General features: G+C 40.6%; 1 protein-coding gene across 3 annotated transcripts in view; it reads left to right on the top strand.

Annotated features, from left to right (window-relative positions):
- Positions 1-21754, top strand: part of efemp1 (EGF containing fibulin extracellular matrix protein 1) — a 58243-nt gene that overhangs the window by 1419 nt on the left and 35070 nt on the right. For all 3 annotated transcript variants that reach the window (XM_036583296.1, XM_036583295.1, XM_036583294.1), the window contains exon 3: positions 1247-1537. In XM_036583296.1, coding sequence (XP_036439189.1) covers positions 1247-1537 — 291 coding nt within the window. The remainder of the gene's footprint in view (positions 1-1246; positions 1538-21754) is intronic.

Here is a 21754-nt window from a genome sequence, read left to right as displayed (position 1 = left end):
TGCTGCTGACATCCTATATAAGTGATGTGTTACTAAGTCATGGCCATGCATTGATTTTATTTATACAGGATGTCAACAGTGCTGGTGACCATGACTTACTAACACGTGAAAATGAGATCCTAATATGTGGCCATGACATAGTAAGATGTGAGAATGAGATCATGCCTTACTAAGTCATGGCCATGCTTTAGGATCTTGTTCTCATGCCTTACTAAGTTGTGGCCATGACATAGTAAGATGTGAGAATGAGATTGTGCCTTATTAAGTCATGGCCATGCTTTAGGATCTTGTTCTCATGCCTTACTAAGTTGTGGCCATGACATAATTATCTTGTTCCCATGTTTTATTAAGTCGTGGCCATGCAATATTTTTATTTATACGAGATTATACCGGACATCCCCTATAAATAAAAATAATGTGTGGCCACGACTTATTAACGTGTGGAAATGACATCTTAATGCATGGCCACTACTTAGTAAGGCATAAGATTGAAATCATGCCCTCTAAGTTGTGTCTATTTCTTAATCATCTTGTTCCTACAGAGCCCTGCGGGTGACATCCAGTATAGATAAAAAAATAAATAAAATAAATAATAAAATAAAATAATAATAATAAAATAATAAAATAAATAATGCATGGCCACAACTTAGTAAGGCATGGGAACAAGATCCTAATGCATGGCCATGACTTAGTAAGGCACAGGAACAAGATCCTAATGCGTGGCCACAACTTAGTAAGGCATGATCTCATTCCCATGCCTTACTATGCCATGGCCACGACTTAATTATCTTATTCCCACACCTTACTAAGTTGTGGCCACACATTAGGATCTCATTTCCATGCATTAATAAAGCATGTTACTTAAAGAGCATTGACTGACCATGCTTCATTACTGATAGAGCATCATTGGACCTGTTTAACTGGATTTAGTGTAGCACAGTTTGTAAAACTGAATAAAAGACAATGTAGTTTTAGATTTATTATTATTATTATTATTATTATTATTTTTATTATCATAGCATTTTCATATGTGGTGCTACAGGTTCTGTTTTGTCAGTTCCAACTTATTAAATCTCAAAAAAACGAAATGTTGTGATTGTGTATCGTAAAAATGTCTTAAAGTATCATGATATGATATTTTTGCCATATCGCCCACCCCTAGTTGTCTGCCTCACCTCATCTCCCTGTGTTCACTTGACTGACTGTGTAAAAGTCCAGCATTACTACTCCTGTCCTCTTCCTGCAGACATTGACGAGTGTGCCATTGTGGCCGACGCCTGCAAAGGGGGTATGAAGTGTGTGAACCACTTCGGCGGCTACCTCTGCCTGCCCCAGAACGCGCAGATCTTCGTGAGCAGTGGTGATGAGCCCTCTCAGCCCGCTGAGCCCAGCGCACCCGCCAACCCTCCCCCACAGAGCCCGGGCCAGGGCCAGGTTCCGACAGGCCGGACTCAGGGTGCCAGTCGCAGGGTGCCGTCTTCTAGGATTCTCCGCTGCACGTCTGGCTTCACCCTGGACGAGCAGAACTACTGCAGAGGTAAGGCCCGCGTCGTGCTGTTTGAAAGACGTGTATCACACGCAGAAGCAGGTGTGTCCCGTGTGCTTTCTGAATCGGTGGAAAGGGATCACCATCACGGCCAGTTTTGCCCACGTCAGAACCTGAAAATGGGGTGTGGTGTAAGATTTCAGCGCCATTTGCCAAGAATGGAATGTATTGATGTTGTGATGGTGTGCTACTTTCATGCACTGTTAGCATTGTGTCAGTACTGTAACCTGTAGTCAGTACTGTAACCTGTAGTTGGTACTGTACCTGTGATTTACAGTAATCAGCTGTAGTTAGTAGGGTAACCTCTGTTCAGTACTGTAACTGTGTCTTACAGTCAGTATTGTACCGTATATTCTAGTCAGTTGTGTAATCTGTAGTCAGTAGTGTAACCTGTAGTCAGTACTGTAACCTGTAGTTGTTATTGTACCTGTGATTTAGAGTAATTTGCTGTAGTTAGTATGGTAACCTCTGTTCAATACTGTAACTGTATCTTACAGCCAGTATTGTACTGTATATTCTAGTCAGTTGTGTAACCTGTAGTCAATACTGTAACCTGTACATGGTATTGCACTTGTAATCTATAGTCATTTGTCAGTACTGTAGCCTGTATTCAGTACTGTAACTGTACCTTACAACCAGTATTGTTCTGTTAACTTTAGTCAGTTGTGTAACCTTTAGTTGGTATTGTACCTGTAATTTACAGCAATCAGCTGTAGTTAGTATGGTAACCTCTGTTGAGTATTGTAACTGTATCTTACAGCCAGTATTGTACTGTGTATTCGAGTCAGTTGTGTAACATGTAGTCAGTACTGTAACCTGTAGTCAGTGCTGTAACCTGTAGTTGGTATTGTACCTGTGATTTAGAGTAATTTGCTGTAGTTAGTATGGTAACCTCTGTTCATTACTGTAACTGTATCTTACAGCCAGTATTGTACTATGTTCTAGTGAGTTGTGTAACATGTAGTCAGTACTGTAACCTGTACATGGTATTGCACCTGTAATCTACAGTCAGTGATCAGTACTCTAGTTAATGCTGTAGCCTGTATTCAGTACTCTAACTGTACCTTACAACCAGTATTGTTCTGTAAACTTTAGTCAGTTATGTAACCTGCAGTCAGTACTGTAACCTGTAGTTGGTGTTGTACCTATAATGTACAGTAAGTTTTCAAAACTGTAGTTAGTACTGTAACCGCTGGTCAGTTGTGTAACCTGTAATCAGTACTGTCACTATAATGTATAGTCAGTATTATAGCCATAATGCATAATCAGTACTCTAAGCTGCACTCAGTGTCGAAACCTGTACTCAGTACTGTAACTGTAACTTATAGTCAGTACTGTAACCTGTATCCAGTACTATATCGGTAGCTTACAGTCAGTAGTGTAACCATAACTTATTATCAGGCCTCTAACTTACTGTTAGTTCTGTAACCTATATCTAGTACTACAACTGTAACTTACAGTAGTAGTGTGACTGCAACTTATTATCAGTACTCTAACTTATTGTCAGTGCCGTAACCTTTATCTAGTGCTGTAACAGTAACTTACCATCAGTAGTCTAATCATAGCTTATTTTAGTACTTTAAATTATTCAACTTGTCAGTACTTTAACTAACAATCAGAACTGTAACCTGTAACCTGGACTATACCTGTAACTTAGTGAATAGTGTGACCATAGCTTGTCAGTACTGCAACCTATAACCGGTGCTATAACTGTGACTTACAGTCAATAATGTAACTGTGACTTATTATCAGTACTCTTTCATACTGTCAGTACTGTAAGTAGTGTGACTGTAACTCATTGTCAGTACTCTAAATTACTTAACTTACAGTCAGTAGTGTAACTGTAGCTTATTATCAGTTAACTGTAACTTATTGTCTAGGAATGTTGTTGTCAGAACTGTAAACTGTATCCAGTACTATAACTTACAATCAGTAGTGTGACTGCAGCTTATTATTAGTACTCTTTAGTACTAATGGTAATTTAGTACTACTATTAGTACTTTTTGTCAGTACTGTAACCTGTATTCAGTACTGTAACTGTAACTTACAGTCAGGAGTGTGACTATAACTTATTATCAGTACTCTAACTTATTGTCAGAACTGTAACCTGTATCCAGTACCATAACTGTAACTTACAATCAGTAGTGTAACTCTAATGTATTAGTACTGTAATGTGTATCCAGTAAGTTACAGTCAGTAGTGTAACCATAATGTATTGTCAGTACTCTAAATTATTGTCAGAACTGTAACCTGTACCCAGTACTATAACTGCAATCTACAATCAGTAGCGCAACTGTATCTCACTATCGGTACTCTAATTGTCAGAACTATAACCTGTATCCAGTACTTTAACTGTAAGTTACATTCAGTAGTGTGACTATAACTTATCAGTACTCTAACTTACTGTCAGTGCTGTAACCTGTATCCAGTACCATAACTGTAACTTACGATCGGTAGTGTAACTCTAACATATCAGTACTGTAATGTGTATCCAGTAAGTTACAGTCAGTAGTGTGACTGGAACTTATTGTCAGTACTCTAACTTATTGTCAGTAGTGTAAATCAATGACAGCACTGTAAACTGTATTCAGTGCTACATCTGTAACTTACAGTCAGTAGTGTAACCGTAGCTTATTATCCGTTAACTGTAACTTATTATCTAGGAACGTAATACGGTCCTGTGAAAAACAGCGCTCTAAGTGCTAGCTAATGGATCTCACTGGTAGAGCCCTGTGACTATTACTGCGCAGTGAGGCAGAGAGGAACCTTATTCAGGCTTAGATAATGCTCACAGAACCTGAGAAGACCATCGAAGCTCAAAGCCTTCATTCAGCAGTTCGAAAGAGAGGATAACAGATAGCGAAACAAGTGAACAACAAAAGGAAGCAGCCACATTCCCCCACTGACCCTGCCCAGCGGGGAGTTGTTTATCTGTCAGCCTGCTAAGTAGTGAGAGACGACTCTGCCAAGCACATCCGCGGGCACCTACTTAACGCCCACTTTCACTGCCCTCGTTTGCTTCTGGTCCGATGTTTTTGGCTCGGGTTCAGCAGCCTTCGAAAACATGGACGTTACCTTTTGTTTGGGATGTTCACATAACAGAAGGTTCTGGACAGTTTTATGACTTCATTCCTCTTCAGAAAAAGTCTTTTAATGGCTTTATTTCCTTTTTTCCTCTGCAGTCCCAGTGATTCTCTGTTCTACTTGCACTGAGTCGCCAGTTCATTCGGTACACCTACCTTGGGCCATTCATTAGTCATTTTAATAGGTACACTTTCTATAGGTGCCTTGCAATCACTAGTCTCAGCTAGTAATCTATTGCGCATGAAACAGCCATGCAGCATGTTTTATCACAGTTTAAGTACAGTTTCTGGTGGTTTCGATGTACATCAAGGTGCAAATATATATTTTCAAATAACACCATTTTAGATGCTTAAGTAAAACTATTTTTATAGGTTAATAGTGGCTTATTATTCTGGGATGTCATTTCACATTTTACACAAACATTTTTATTGTGCTAAACAAAAAAATAAAATGGAACATTATATAGGTAAACCTATGTAAATATTGCTTTCTAACTTTAGCGCAACAGGCCCAGCCAAACCAGTGCTGAATGTTGCTTCCATCAAAAATTTGGCTTCGGCAGCTTTTTGTGTGAATTTTTTTTGCCTGAATGTAACTGCTGCACCATTTAAGGTGGAAAGGAATATTGAATAAGAAGCCGATTTCTCCTTCGTCAGATCCAAACGTTCACAGATCTTTGCCTGCTCTGAACACCGTGAGCGGGCCTTACATGGCATCATATAGTCGCACACAATAACAGCAGTCTGTGTTTTGCATGTCAGTCAAACGGCCCTTTCCTGTTAAAGTTGGCGGCTGTTGGCCATGTTAACGGACGAAACACGCTGGACTCTCTGAAAACAGGCAGACCTTTGTGAGACTACACAGTTGCAAATTGCACACCATCTTGTTTCGATGCTGTGCTGAGAATGATCCATTACCCGAATAATAGCTGGTCAGTGGTGGTCGTTTTCTGTTAATGTTGAGGACGGCTGACAAAGGCTACGTTCACATTCCAAGCCTCGTTGCTCAAATCCGATTTCTTGCTCAAATCCGATCTCTCTGACATGATGGTTCGCACTCGTTTAGGTAAGTGATTCAAATCTGTCATTAATGTGATGAACCGGCGTCCTGAAATGACCTTCATGAGCTCATCCTACTCAGTAACGTCACGTGAATGAATCACGTTCATCATCAGCACAAACTAACGAGCAGAACGAGCTTCGCTGAGAAGATAATTAACTCTGATCAGCTCTCAGCTTCATTATTAGAGCGAGACGAAGGAGAAAAAGGTGAGATGAGCTGCTTTTCCACCGTTTACAGGCTTTAACTTCTGTTCGGCGCTGCTGCCATGGTAACGCTGAATGATGGCCCAGTGGACAAAAAAGCACATGAATTCTGATCTGAGCGTCCCATTAAGGTCGAATGGCCACGAATCAGATACGTATCCGATCTAGGACCACATATGAAAGTGGCTCAGGTCGGATTTGAAAAGATCAGATGTGTGTGTCCACAAAGCCCTGAAAACATCAGATGTGAGTCACATTAGGGCAAAAAATCAGATTTGTGCCACTTCAACCTGATAATGTAAATGCAGCCAAATTGTGCCACAACTAATTGCAAACCTACAGATCACACCTATATGGTCAGTGTATCTGATAAAACGACCAATAAGTGCAGATAAGTGTGTTCCTAATGAACTGGCACCTCAGTGAGTAAGTTTATATGCACATAGTAATCCAATAACTGCAGAAAAGATTTTGGCGCTAATTAGATTAACACATTTACAAGTGTTAATCTGATAATGAGAACACTTGAGATCTAAACAAGTCTCTCAGTAATCAGATTTCTTTGTAGAGGGACAGTGTGCACTTCTGCCATTGCAAATGTAGAAAGGTACAATTGTGGAAAAATGAAGGAGAATGGAATAAGCTTATACAAACACTGAAAAACCTGACTACTGAGCTAAAATTCAGGTCACTTTCTCCAATAATGGCTTTTATCTGTTCTAAGAAATCAGACTAAGCTGTGTCCAAGATCAATAATAATCAAATAACTGCCAAAATTGGATAATTATTGTGTTATTGGTGTGCACTGGTGATGCGCAGTTAGTCTATGTTCTACATACAGTACTGTGTGAAAGTCAGAGTTCGCCCTTCATTCATTTCATTTCCAGTCAAAATAGCCATTAAGTCTATGTAACTCACCTCCAAAGTTCAGTCTTAGAAGCTGGTTGATCATTTTCTAAAGTAATCAAACACATTCAGTGGTGTTGAGGTCTGGACTCTGGGGTGGTCAGTCCATTGTTCAGCTTCTCTGTTTGATGTGTCCGTCTCCTTTTCTCAGTGAGGTTCTTCTTGACAGCTACACATCCTTTCAGACCCACAGCGCTGAGTCGTCTTCTCACAGTGGAAGGATGGACAGAAACACCTGTGGATGTTTTCAGATCTGAAGCAGCTTGATTTTCTCCTCTCTCTCAAAGATGAAAGCTTTAAGTGCTGTTTATCTGATGGGGGCAGTTTTGGGGTCTACCAGGTCTTCCAGGTGGTTGTTAGGAGTCCTAATATCTCGTTAGGTTTTAATGATTTTTTTTAACTTTCTTATCTAATCTCCTCAAAAATTTCATTTTTACTGAATGACTCTGTTTTGGTCTCTGATTTTTGCACAGTACTGTATGAAATGTTTTCTCCCTGAAAGTGTTGCGAGTGGTGCTCATGCCCCATACGGCGCTAGTGCTCAGCATCTCTTTGGAAAAACTGAAGGCATCAAACGTCTTGCGGATGCTGAATCATGCAACACATGATTTGTTCTGAACAATTACACCACGACCAGAGCAAATTACAAAGTAGATGTCAGTGCAGCTCCAACAAGAGTGATGATGGATGATATAGCTGGCATGTTCTGCAGCCGCTGTGGTCTGTGGTCACCCATTTGTGCTTCAGCGGTTTATTTTAGTCATAAGTCAGCACCTCGCTGGGCACTGGAGTTCTCTTTAATTACATACAGATGAAGGAGCTTTACAGCGTAATGGCTCGGTGGCACTGCTCACAGTAACGGGGTTAGAACCCGCAGGGGCTGTGTGCGTTTGTGCTTTAGAAAGTGTTTTTGCATCCTTCTGAAGAAGGGTCTGGCATCGTACTTGGTCCTCTAATGGATCTCAGTAAGCCCGAAGTTGGCCCAATGTCATGACTGAAAGAGTCCACAAGCTCCCCTTGGGCCGCTGACTTTATTATGGCCTGTTTTACCGCATTAAAGGGCCAGTGTAAACTCCACTTCCATCTCCCACTTCATTACTCAGTGTTATGATGGGGAAACCACCAAAAAATTAACAAGTCTTTTTTACTGCTCTGAATGTCAGGCAAGGAATGCACTCTATTAGTGGTGGTAGGGAAACATTAGGTTTGTTTTAAACTCTAGAAGTCTAGAGTACGTACTGTCGTTATGCTGGTTAAATGTAAATATGTAACTGTATAAGGTTGATTATGTAATGAATTACATTTAGATTTGATTCACAGTCTGTATCGAGAGATCCGAGTTGGCTTTTATCAGTTAGGTTTGATTTTCGACGGGCAACAAAATAGCATTGGCACGATTATTGGAAGATCGCAGATTGATTCCTCGCGATGCCGCAGCTGTGACCGGGAGTCCAACAGAACAGGATTGACCACACTCTCTAATCATTCACATTACTCAGCACAGTGCTAGGTAACATAGACATCTGTTAGCTGATGTTAGAGAACTGAGAGTTAGTGTTCTCCTCCAAGCGTGTTGAGCCATCTGATGACATTGCCCTAGCAGCAGTTTGAAAAGATGTGGTAGTGGCTTCACATGACTAACCTTCACCCAACATTCAGCATTCAGATGGGAATTGGCTAAAGCTAAGTTGAAAGGGGAAAATTTGTCCTAATGAAATATCTAGATAGATAGATAGATAGATAGATGGATACTTTATTGATCCCGAAGGAAATTTGCCAGCACAGATGTGGTATCGATTAAACGCTTATAATCGGTACGTTTATCTTTTTAAGTTATTTTGGAAAAATATATTTGGGAATTGTTAATTGAAAAGTTCTTAGTACTGCTAGCAGAAACACTAAAACACAATAGCTGCATCCCAAAGCCGAGGCTGCAGCTGAGGTAGTGCGGGTCCTCGGTAGGACTGTCCTATGAAGACTCCTCCTTAGTAGCCCATTGGTCATACAAATGGAGCCGTCCTAACGAGGCTGCGTGGTGACGTCACCACAAAGGTCCCGCCTCTCGCAATTGCGGCATGTAACTCGTGAGGGAACTGGTGAAAGAAAATGGAGCCTGTTGCATTGAGTTTGTTGCTGTGTATGATAAGCATTTGTATGTACGATGAATTACATACATACAAATACCTCTAAATGAAATACAATATATGGATGATATACAATATATGGGCAGATACTTTAATTAATCAATCATTTTACTCTCTATAAAGTAATGAAGACGAATTCAGGGACGTGAACAAGTTACACTTTAAAATGCAAGCTCTGTTCCAACGGCTTCATACTGTTTTTTTTTCCTTTGCACAGAGAACTGTGGGTAACCAAGGGAAGGAACAGAGCTGTAATGACTGAGAAAACAGAAGCGTGAAGATTCCGGACATTCCGAAAGTATATTTAAATAGTATTTAAATTTACACTGTATAAGTAATTATTGAATAAAACAACAGCAATTATTATATGATTCCAAACATTTGAATGGTAGTGTATGTTTAGCATGCTCTTTATTTGGAAACTCAGAGCTAGAGGTGGGACATCCCATGCGTTTACATGCACTTCATAATCCGATAACTACCGAAAATCATATTTTGTCAGTAATCCGATCAACACGTTTACATGCACTTGAGTAATCAGATAATGAGAAACTCCGGGTCTACATGAGTCAGACAGCAATCAGATTTCTGCTTTACAACCAGCCAATAAACTGACAGAAGACGACGAGACGTAAACGTGACGTAAAACTCAAACTTCGTGCCGCTGCTTTACCTGAAAATGTCAACATACATCATCTAGAAGATGAAGAATGTTTAAATCCTTCATTTCGTCAAGCATGCAGTCAGTTTCAGCGTCGCTCCAAAAGTGTCCGGCTGCGTCTCGCGGCAGCACTGCTCCCTTGTTTTCGGTCCCGCGGTCTGCACACAAGTGCAGACTGAGAAATACGAAAGAAATCAGAGTAAGGGTACCCATGCACTGAGAAATCTGATTACTGAGCTAAAATACAGCCTCTTTATCTTATTTCTTAATCAGATTTCTAGACCTTACTCTGATCTAAGAAATTGGAGCGTGCTGATTTCACGACCACTTGAATAATCAGATGACTGCAGAAATCTGATTATGATTGGATTATTGAGTGCGTGTAAACACGGACTGCAATCATAAAATGTTGGCAGTTGCCCAAATGTCTTGAAACTAAATCAAACAGCTCTTTCTGACGACCCTTGTTTAACAGATGCTCTAAACTCAGTATTATATGAGGAATTTCCTCTTAGTTACACTCCAGGTCCTGCAGTGCTTTCATGATTCAGCCAGGTACAGTGATCTGTAAGTGTGAATTCCTTGAGAACCACCTTCCGACTGGAGTTCCATTTCTTAATTGGTGCAGGAGGAAGCTTCACGCATCCATTAGCCAAAACATTGAGCTGCTCTTGAGGGAAAGCGCTCCGGCTGGGGTTAGCTGGGTTTGTAAGAGTTGTGGACAGAGGGGTGAACATTCGTGGAAAGAAAACAGTAACCAGTGTGAGTTACTGGCATGTCACAAGTGTTTATCCTGAAACGTTAAGCAAGGCCCTTTCCTCCCATCTGACTTTATGGGGGCTGTAAAGCAGGAATGGATCTCAGGTAGACAAACTACATGGGGTCGTAAGGCCTAATTATGAGGAGAACATGAATAGATGGTTATGTGCGTTTGGCAGGCAGCGTGGGTCGCCTAGGAAATCTGAACACCAAAAACCAGTGGCAGCTTATTGAGCCCTGAACACCTGTGTTTGTCTAGATTAGCAAGATGCTTTACTTCATCAAGCCCTCCATGAATGATGGTGTTAAACAGAGATCCAGGGGTCGGCAACCCAAATATTAAGGAGAGCCATTTTGCCCTTCCAACAAAAATCAAACCACCTTGGGAGCCTCAACATTTTACGTCCATTTTACCATTCTGGCTGTAAATATGTCCCAGTATGTGCTGATGTACTAATACAGGCTAAGAAATACAATATGAATGAAAGCACAGACTTACGTTGCTCTGCTTTAAGCTTTAGCTCAGCTATAGCCACTTTTCTCGCATCTCCAGCAGGAAACTTTTCCTCAAAAGTAGAACGGTTTCTCGTAAAATATCTCCTAATGGTCGACTTTTTACGAGGCTGAAGTCGCTTCTCATTCTCCAGCTTCTTGTTCGAATTTTCCTGTTCCACCTTAAATGGTGACTGAGGTGCCAGAGTGAAACTGCTGCACCATTTAAGGTGGGAAGGGACAATTCAAACAAGAGAACACAGAAAATGTGTTATGATTTCCAGTTGTTGACATTAATGTTAATGTTACTACAAGCTGTTTTAATTTTGTAACTACATTTGCTACCATTTTGAATAATGATAAAAAATTAGTAATATTATAGATATATAACACATTTAGGATTATATTTGACATGAAATGATACTATAAACAACAGTAATGAGGGCCTGCCATGCCAAGCCTCTGACGTAATACAGTAACTGCTGCAGTCAGGGCTGTTATCACTAAGTTGAAAAGTGCTGTGTGTAATAGCACTTATCTCTGTAAATATAGCATTAAGATATTTTCATGTGTTCGTTTGGTTCTGATTTTCAAGCAGTCACATGCAGAAGGCACAATAGCTGGACCAGCTGAAGTGGATTGTGCCTTAGTGAGTCAACAGAGAGCCTTGTCTTTGACTTCTCGGGGAATTTGTCTTAATCAGGGGCGTGTTGCCTTTGGAGGGGCTTTCACGTCTGCTATTAGTGCTTAACAGGCTTTATATTGTGCTTACTGTGCTCCGGCGTCAGACTCCCACTCTGTTAGTCCTCACAAATTCATTAATAAAGAAACCTCAGGATATCAAATAGTGCTTATGCCATGCTTACTCGTCATTCTTGGGTGGAAAGCTTGAAGCCGCGGAGAAAGCGGGAGGGAGCAGAGCTGGTTTGGGTCATTGTACACCTACAGAGTGATCCCACAGGCTTAACGTGAGAAGTGGACATATCTGGGTAATCAGGAAAGTCAGGAGAATTCCTGGTGGGCCAATCGTATGTATCTCATTATATCTCTAAAGTGACAACTTTGCAGCAGAAGGAAAAAACCTACTTTACTTTTAATGTAAGTCAATGGAACCAGACGTCTTTCCAAGTCATTTTGGGTCATTTCTTTTAGTGCATTCATCATGAAATTTACCTACAATTTAAAGAGCAACAGGCACTTTCAAATTATGTCAGAAAATCACTATGTAACATTAAGACCAAGCTAACTTCCCTTTCTCTTTTTCCACATCGGATTTAACACTACTTATGGCAGCTGTATTAAAACAAGGACATTTGTACTGGTAGCATATACATATAACATATTGCTGCCCAATGACAGTCAAGTATCTCCTTTACAGGAGGAGGCAAAATCTTTCCTACTTTTTAATGTAATTTAATGTACAGAGATTTTTTTCCAAGTGCTTTTGGAGCATTTCTATTGGTCCATTCATCATGAAATTGTCTCGCAGTGTAAAGGACAGTGGCCGCGTTCAAATGACGTAGAAAAATAAAAATCGGTAAAAATGGAGGTACAAGGTTTTTAGACAGTGAAGACATTTTTTTAGTGAATTCTTTTAAAAATATTTAATCAAACTGTTCTAATTACTCTCACTGTTCTTGTCACACACAGTATGTTTAGGATGGTTCACGTGCAGTTTGTAACTGTAAACATTAGTTATGTGCATTCCTGCGTTAGCTGCAGTTCGAGGTTGCACACTCTATTAAAATGATAATGCATACTTGTTTTTATTTATTTTTTATTCCAAACTTACAAATCTTTACAAATATTTAGGTGATTTTGGATACGTATGTATTTAAATATTTACGCCCATGAAATAATGAATCATGGTGTAAATTATGTTGTATTAGTCATAAGATAAAACCTTTCTACAGATACTTACACATGAAATGTCTTATCACAGTCCACAAATTGGGTATTTTTGAGAAGTTTTGGGAAGTTTGGGGAATTTTTGGGAATACGTTGACTTTTCGGCCATAGACAAGCATTCATGTTACACCGCAGAGAGGGAGCACAATGTGGTGGCCAAGTGACTCCACTATGCTGCATATATCATCTAGTTCAGGATGTTTATCTATGATTTGAGTAATTGAAGATTAAATCAGTCCCCACCCCTCAAGTGAAACCACCCTCGGCTGCAGATTGTCTGATATAGTGAAAAATCCGTTAGCTCATCTAATTTGAATACAGCGATTAACAGTCTAAACATTGGCCTCGTCATCAGGAGTCTTCATCCGTGGCCGGGAGTCCAAGAGAGGACAGTTGTCCTCGCTCTGTCTGGGTGGGTAGGATGGCCCCCCCTCTCCCTCCATCACTCAGCACTGTGCTAGCCACGTTAGCTAACATAACAAATCTGGTGGTTAGTGTTCTCCTCCGAGCGTGTTCTTGTCCGGGTCTTGTCGGAAAGGTGCGGTGGTGCTTCTCAGGTCTGTGTTTGGAGGAGGCCTGTGTTTGTAAATGATTTGTAAATGATTTTTTTCGTCTGTTACAAAAAACATAAACTGAAACAACCAACATGAGAGCGACAGTATGGATCTGGAAAGTGGAGCTGATGGACCCGAAGCGTGTTCCTAGTAATTGTTTTCTTTGGTCAGATGACAGAGGCAATAGCCAGCCACCCCCCTCCCTCCTTCTGTCTCTCTCTCCCTCCCTCTCTCTCTCTCTCTCTCTCAGACACAGTTCATTCAAAAATAAAGGCTGCCAAATAGGGGTTTTAGGAGTGATTCTGTAGAATAACCTCCTTAAAGAACCTGCGAATCTGAAGGAGTGCAATTTCCGAACCTCGAGAGCTGCGGTTTTAGTGATATCTTACGTTTTAAGTGGAGAAATTGAACCCAATAACACTGAGCTTGTGAGACGGAGATGGTGGAAAAATGGATGTGTCGGTCTTCTTGGTGAAAAAAGGCCTGGATCTTAATTTAAAGAAAGTAATTGCGTTTAATCGCAATTTTTGGACGGACAAATTACAATGAGATATTTTTACCAAATCATTCAGCCCTACTAAGGCATGGTTCTTTAAAGAACCGCTTTTTTGTGAGGGAGATGTGAGAGTAAAAGTTCAGAGAACCTCCTTATAATGTAAATGTTCTATACCAGTCAAAGGTTGTTCTTTGGACTGTACGCCAACTCAGGAACCATTGAAGAACCCTTATTTTTAAGAGTGCGCTGTATGTGGCTGTTCCTGCATATTGAAGCTATAGCAAACCTACTTGCTCTTTCCACGACCTTCTGGCAAAAGGCCATCAGAGATGCATATAAAGGGCCTCCTTTGACACACGCGGTCATTCTCCTTTTCCTTCCAGGGTGAGGTCAGTCTCCTCTTGAGGACTGGACGTTATTTTTCAGAACCTGAATCAATCAGTGCCACTGATGAAGGACGGAACGTTTCATCGTATTTATTTACCAGAAGCCCCCAGACTGGCACTACGTAATGTCATCTGTTTACGGTTGGAAACGAGAGAGAATGTTTGTTCCGTCTGCTGTACGGTCTTTATGTATGGAGCAGTCTGAGAGCCTGTCTGCTTCAGTGGTCTTCAGTGGTCTAAAGGCGTACGGTTGTGATGTGCTTTCATGCATGGCGGGCACAAGAAGTCACTCTTTCACTCTTCTTCAAAGGGGAATTCCATCCATTTTTCCAAAATTTCTGCATAATCGATCATGTAAATCATTAAAGATGTAAACAGAGTCGAGTGTTTTTGTGTGAAATGCACTGTTCTGGAGAGCTGTTCACAGTGGTGGTGATAGGAACCAGACGTCCACCTCTGAAAGCTTCCTCACAGAAAGTTAAAACAGGAAATGGTTATGAATATGCTGCCTTTATTACAGATAAAAACTCGGCACCTGCTTGTGTAGGTCCACTGGTGGTTTTGGATAGCTGGATTTGTCGACATCATGACCCTAAATTCCTATCAAGAAGAAATCATGTTCAAACAGTGCACCATTTCACACAAAACCACTCTGAACGACCTTGTTTACTAAGAAATTCAATCAACTATTGAATTATTCAGAATTCTACTCTGTCACAGTGGAATTAAACCAGGTTTAGGTGTAAGAGTTGGGCAAAAATGTCATATTATGATTGTACTTACTTTATAGTGCTAGTGATATGATTTGTAGTACACAGAAAAACACTAGTGACCCCTTGATCTGACTGGCCTACATTATTTTGACCAAAATTTAGTTTTTAGCACTGGCGCCTCACAGCAAGAAGGGTCTAGGTTCGATTCCCCGGCCGGGTAACCAGGGTCCTTTCTGTGTGGAGTTTGCATGTTGTCCTTGTGTCTGCGTGGGTTTCCTCCCACAGTCCAAAGACATGCAGTCAGGCTAATTGGAGATGCTAAATTGCCCCTAAGTGTGAGTATATATGACTGTCTATGTATGTATCTGCCCTGTGATGCACATATGGTCTATCCAGGGTGTTTCCAGCCTTATGCCCGGCACTGGGATAGGCCCCAGCACCTCCCGAGACCCAGACGGATGATGTATGTTCGGATTTGCGAATGCCTCAATGCATTCAGACACCCACAAAATCTCTGGACTGACCATCTGAGGTTGGTCAGGATGCTTAACCATTCAGTGATGGGTTAGTTTGTAATATGCTGGGTGAAATTCTTCTTAAAATATAGGTTTTGTTGTAATCTTTGTATGTTTATGCCACAAAGAAGCACAGATAATGCAACACACATACAGTGCAAAACACGTGTATCCTGTTCAGCTGAATGGCAGAGATGTTGTCCTTTGAGCCCTGTTTTATGACATAAATAGATATGCAATAATGCATAAAAGTCACTCTATCAGCTAAGCAATAGCAAATAAGCAGTAATTGTGCATTAAAATGTGCTGAAGTGTGACTCTGTAGAGGATGTTTTAACTTATTTTCACCAAATCACAAGAACATGGAATTTGACCAGGGGTGCCAAAACTTTTAAATCCAATTGTATTTACTTTTCTTATTAGCCAACAATACATCACTGTTGAACTACAAACACATGACATGGATATACACCATATACACATCCATATACATTAAAACTGCCCCCTTGTTTCTCCTTGTTTCCTTATAATGATTATTTATTCAATATATTATATATATATTATATTCAAATATAGGTGCGCTTTACACTGTGTCCACTCACTGTCCACTCTAGTAGACACTCCTACCTTGTCAGTCCACCTTGTAGGTGTAAAGTCAGAGACGACAGCTCATCTGCTGCTGCACAGTTTGTGTCGGTCATCCTCTAGTCCTTCATCAGTGGTCACAGGACGCTGCCCACAGGACGCTGTCGGCTGGATGTTTTTGGTTCTCAGTCCAGCAGCGACACTGAGGTGTTTTAAAAACTCCAGCAGCACTGCTGTGTCTCATCCACTCGCACCAGCACAACACACACTACCTCAGCGTCACTGCAGTGCTGAGAATGACCCACCACCCAAATAATACCTGCTCTGTGGGGGTCCTGTGGGGGTCCTGACCACTGAAGAACAGGGTAACAAAGTATCAGAGAAACAGATGGACTACAGTCTGTAACTGTAGAACTACAAAGTGCTTCTATATGGTCAGTGGAGCTGATTTACTAGTCTTACACAGTGTACCTTTAAGATTCTCGCTCTAGAGGGTCAGTCCTGCAGTGTTTCTCCGGTCAGCCCACGCAGTGACTCTCAGCTTATTACGTAAGTGAGCTCTCCAGTTTAAGCTTCCAGAGGAATGTGTCGTGCAGCCGCAGTGGCACTTATTAGTCAGCTCTAATGTCACTCTGAGCCTTGTCGTCAGCTTGTTCTTTGGCGTTCATCCTCCATGTTTCCTTGTGCTGAAACAGTGCTCTGTCCAGGCCGTCCAAGCCTGAGGTTTCTCTGCCTGCAGGTTTGGCCTGGACTTTTCCCGTGCAGAATAACTTTTCAGTGACGCTCGACTTTTCTCGTCTCCGAGGCCCAAAAAACGATCCTCAGCGAACGCCTTCGAAAGACCATTTAGCTCACCGTTGTGTTTGTGCCATGACAAACACAAATTAGCGCTACTTGAGCACAAAACTACCACACTGTGTTCTCAGCAGAGACGCTGTGCTCATGAACAACTGCTTCTGGAATGCTGGAGGACGATTTTTTTTTTCCACTCGCACATTATGATGGGAGAAATGACTCACCTCGAAGATAAGCATCAGATCAATTCATAATCTCTAAGAATGTTGCGGTCATGAGCAGAAACAGATTGCAACCACTAGTAATATTGTGGGTAAATGTCAGGCATCTTAAAGCTGCAATGAAAAACAAGCTCCTCTGTGACATTGATTTGCAGTATCTCTTACGGTGGTTAATGGGGAACTCCACCAATTTTTCATAAATATTTGTATAATTCAGTCTTTGAGATGTAAATAGAGTCATTCAGAGTGGTTTGGTGTGAAATGGTTCAGATGTCTTTACAGTGGTGGTGATAGGAACCAGGGGTCGCCATGACTACAACACAAATATAGACATTTTATTTACTATCCTGAACCACCAGTGAACCTACACGAGTCTACTGAGTTTATATGGAATGCTGATGATGGGAAAATAGTAGAAAATCTGAAAACATTACGTTTTTTGGGGACTTTTTTAGCTGCATAAATGATTTTTAGACCAAAATGTTCTCGAAACTATATTAAAACAGAGTCTCAGTCATCAGGCAGTGAATTCATAACTATTTCATATAGTAACTTTCAGTGAGGGGGCTTTTAGAGGTGGACGTCTGGTTCCTATCACCACCACTGTGAACAGTTCTGACTCAGTAAGTTTCTCTAGAACAGAGCGTTTCACACCAAACCGCTCATAATGACTTATTAATGAACAAATCTTGAAAAAAGCGCGTTACATGATCGTCATCGGAAAAAGGGGGGGGGGTTTGTGACACTTGAAGCTTGAAGTCTATTTTTTCTGCTTGCCATGAGCTGCAAAAATGCATAGTTCACACCTTCAAAACAAATGGAAATGAATTTACTTCATGCCTACTGTGAAAAAGGCTTAAACAGACGTGTAATGTCCACCTAAATATCAAAGAACTGTATTAATACGTCCATGCTGAAGGTCAGAGAAAAAGGGATTACATCTAAATGCAGTACAAATGGGCCATTATTGTATTATTTTTCAGCTCTACAGTCTTGTTATGTAATGTAATAGTGTAGGCCTGTGTGTCTTTCATTCATCATAGTACGCTGCTGCATCTTTGCACTTACTGCACTGTTACTGTACTTTATGTCCTAGTATTATTGCACTATTTATATTTGTACAGTCTATTACTGCACTATTCATATTATCACAGACCGTTGCTGTATAAGTTTTTACTCTACATACTTAACACTTTACATATCGCCGTTGTCGGATCAAAACCTTGTATCTCCAAAATGGTAAATTGACAGGAGAAGGAAAAAACCTGCTTTACTTTTAATGTAAGTCAATGGAACCAGAATTTTTTCCGAGTAATTTTGGGCTGTTTCTTTTCGTCCATTCTTCATGAAATTTACACACATTCTAAAGGCCAACAGGCATTTTCAAATTATGTCAAAAACTGAAAAACCATAAAAATGGAAATACAAGGTTTTCTTCCGTTGCTGCTGTCACAGTACATACTACCTACATTGGCATTCTCTACACTTATTCTGTATATTTATATGTACATATATATATATTTATAAAACGGATAATTCCGGTCCTAAAATCTGATTGGCTGAGCCGCGTTCCAAGTTGTTGTAAAATCCATGATATACAAACACCAACCGCCTCACAACAACAAAATTATATATCACTGTGCCACGGCATGAAAAACACTTTGTGCTGTTAATGGAATAATCTTTGACTCTCATGCTGCTAGCATGGACCACCAAGTGTACTGATGAAGTAAGAACCCGATTTTTGTTTAAACTAAGCGGCTGGCAACTTATGTTCTTAACTAGAACCAGGCTGATGAGCTAGCTAACAGGCTAAAAGATAGCAAACATGCTAAACAGCTCCATCATTAATATCACAGGCATCAATTAAAGTACTTGTGGTATGATTAACTGTAAAACAGCAGTATTAAAGTCTAAAAATGTCACTTAAATGGGTAAAAAAAAAATTTAATTGTGTATTTTATCATATTTTATATTGCCGTTTTATAAAAGCAATAAGCCACTTGAGACCATGCGTTACAGTGATTTTACCACAGGGAGGGGAGTTTTACTCCGCTTCGCATCGTGCCTAACAACACCCTTCCCTATGATAAAATTGCAGTAATGCACAGCCTCTAATGGCTTATTGCTTTATTATACTTGCAATATCAATGTTTTCTCTGCCATCCTTAATTGTACTTTCCTGCACTTTATATGTAAATAATACTGTATTTTGCTCTTCTAGTTAGATGCCAACTGCATTTCATTGGCTCTGCACATAAAGTTGAATCTAATCTCATTTTAGCTAATCTAATCTATTGTAGATGTTGATTGAAAGGACAGTAATATTGAGTAAAAGTGGACTGAAAGAGCTTTTTGACCAGTTTATGTCTTATTATTCTACTTTGTCTCAGGACAAATGGCTCTTGTACATTTGGGAAGCCCTGCTTTGAGGAACTAGAGTGGTTTTTCTACGGTGTAGCTCTAAAGAACCATTTATTAAGTGTAGCTTGGTTAGAGAGCAATGTTGAGTCCATGTGGTGTGGGGGGTGTAATGTCCCAAAAGCGAGTTAATTGTTTGAGGAAATTCCTTCAAATCAGATGTCGTCAGTGTTTATTCCTCAGAAATGTTCGTTTTAAAGTATTGTTTATTGAAGAGAGGACGCTGATAGGAGAAAGCTGGTAACACTTTCCATGCACGGCGGAAGGCCTTATCATGCAACGATGACCACATGGACCATCAGTGTGGTTCATTTCTAGCTCGGAGGATGTAATGTAGTTCAGACGATAATAACGGTAGCATAATAAAATATGGACGTTATCAACCTCCTATTAAACCGCTGGCTCTGTGTTTTGTCCTACCTACACTTCAGCACTGCATATTTGGCCTGTTACACAGCATTTAGCCTGGCCCCAGCGACGGTGGAAAGAAAAAGACTGAGGAGTTGAATGAGGCTCTGCACTTAAGTGTGCGATGTTGTTGTTATTATTGGGCTGTGTTTGCTGGACTCCAGCTGCTTCCTGCCCCTGTATGTGAGGAATTGTTGATCTTTCTGTTCTCCGTGCGATGCCAGAATCATCTGGCCAACCAAACCAACAGATTTGGCACCGTGTCAGAAGAACCATCCGGCATGCCCTCCTCGCTCAGGAAGGACCTCAGCGCTGAAAGGGGTTGAGTTGAAGGGCCCGTAATTGTTAAAGAGACGTTGTTGCACAGTGCTGCAGGACTAAGTGGTGTTGTTTTGTATTAGAAAAGCTCATTCGATCAGCTTCTTGTTAGCCCGGCGTACAGTTTAGCTGAATTTTGAATACAGCACAGCTGTCTTCAGCAGAGTGGGTGGTGGTTTTGATCCACTGCTAGGGCCTGTCTTTACGTGAAATATGAGTAGAAAGCTGCCTTGGAACAGTTTGCACAGGTCTGCATTACAGAAACACCCATGTTCTTGGGATAAACATGCAAGTTCATTGTCTTATATACAGTCGTATGCAAACGTGTGAACACCCCTAGTCAGATTTCATGTTTTGTTTTAACAGCGTGGAAAAAATATAAAAAATATAAAATATAAAACGTGCCATAACTTTCATTTTTCCTTATAAGTGAAATTCAGCAAATAAACAGCGACAGTGCATTAAAATGTGCAGAACAAAACATGCCATTTGTCCACATGGGCAAACCTTTGCGTATGACTGTAATCCTCACTTGTTCAACCATGTCTGAACTCCTGTTTCTACTGTTAGCCTTTCTTTTAACCCCTTAAATGGCCAGGGCCCACCGACAGGCCCAGAGTTTAATCACACACCTCTATAACCTAAAAATAACTCAGCCAGTTTGCTGAAAAACTGCTGAACATGTGGCTGTTTATTAGGAGAAATAGCACGGCAGGGAAGCAAGATGTTTAAACTTGAACTTTATATTCGTAACATTTTTTACGTTGCTAAAATTCCAGTTCAGTTCCGGTTCTGTTTTTCCGTTTTTTTCATGTATCCAATTCATTTTTTACATGTTTACATCTCAACTGTGTGTGTTTGTTGGTTGTTTAGTAACACACACACACACACACACACACACACACACACACACACACATCATCTAAACCACTTATCCTTCTGGGTCACGGTGGGGTGCTGAAGCCTATCCCAGCTGTCATTGGGCGGAAGGCAGGATACACCCTGGACAGGTCGCCAGTCGATCACAGTAGTTTAGTAACAGACATAATTAATGAATCAACCTTGATTTAGGATTTTCTAACTTGGCATAAGCTGTTCTGAGAAAAGATGAAGGTTCATAAGTCAAAATTGAATATATATATATAACTTCTGGCACATAAACAGGTGAACTACAACTCCACTGAAATCATTTTCTCACTCTTTGGTTCTGCCTCCTATTCCCGCCCACAAACCCAAAGCACGGTGCCCAGCGTTGAGTTCATTTACAGTTTGATAGCATTACCAGGCATAGCGATGACTTAAAATAGCTTGAGAAGAGATAAAATAGTTGATGCAGCCTACATATCAATAGAGTACATTGTGTGTGGTCCTTTATATGGCCAAAACAATAATTTTACATGTTTATACCAACAGTGAATACTTACATCTCACTTATTCTAACTGTACTCTCCAAGTTCTTTATACAGCAGGGGCATTTGGCCAGAGCAAGCATTAAACCCCCCTGTCTCTTTTGTCTGGGGAGCCTATGAACACTTGGCATTCAGTTTAAACTGATTTGGTGCTGCGAGAAACGTCAA

Source organism: Colossoma macropomum, unplaced genomic scaffold, assembly GCF_904425465.1.
Source record: "Colossoma macropomum unplaced genomic scaffold, Colossoma_macropomum, whole genome shotgun sequence".
NCBI classification, from domain to species: domain Eukaryota; kingdom Metazoa; phylum Chordata; class Actinopteri; order Characiformes; family Serrasalmidae; genus Colossoma; species Colossoma macropomum.
The sequence above is the reverse complement of the archived record's forward strand: the minus strand, read 5'-3'. Positions and strand labels throughout refer to the sequence as shown.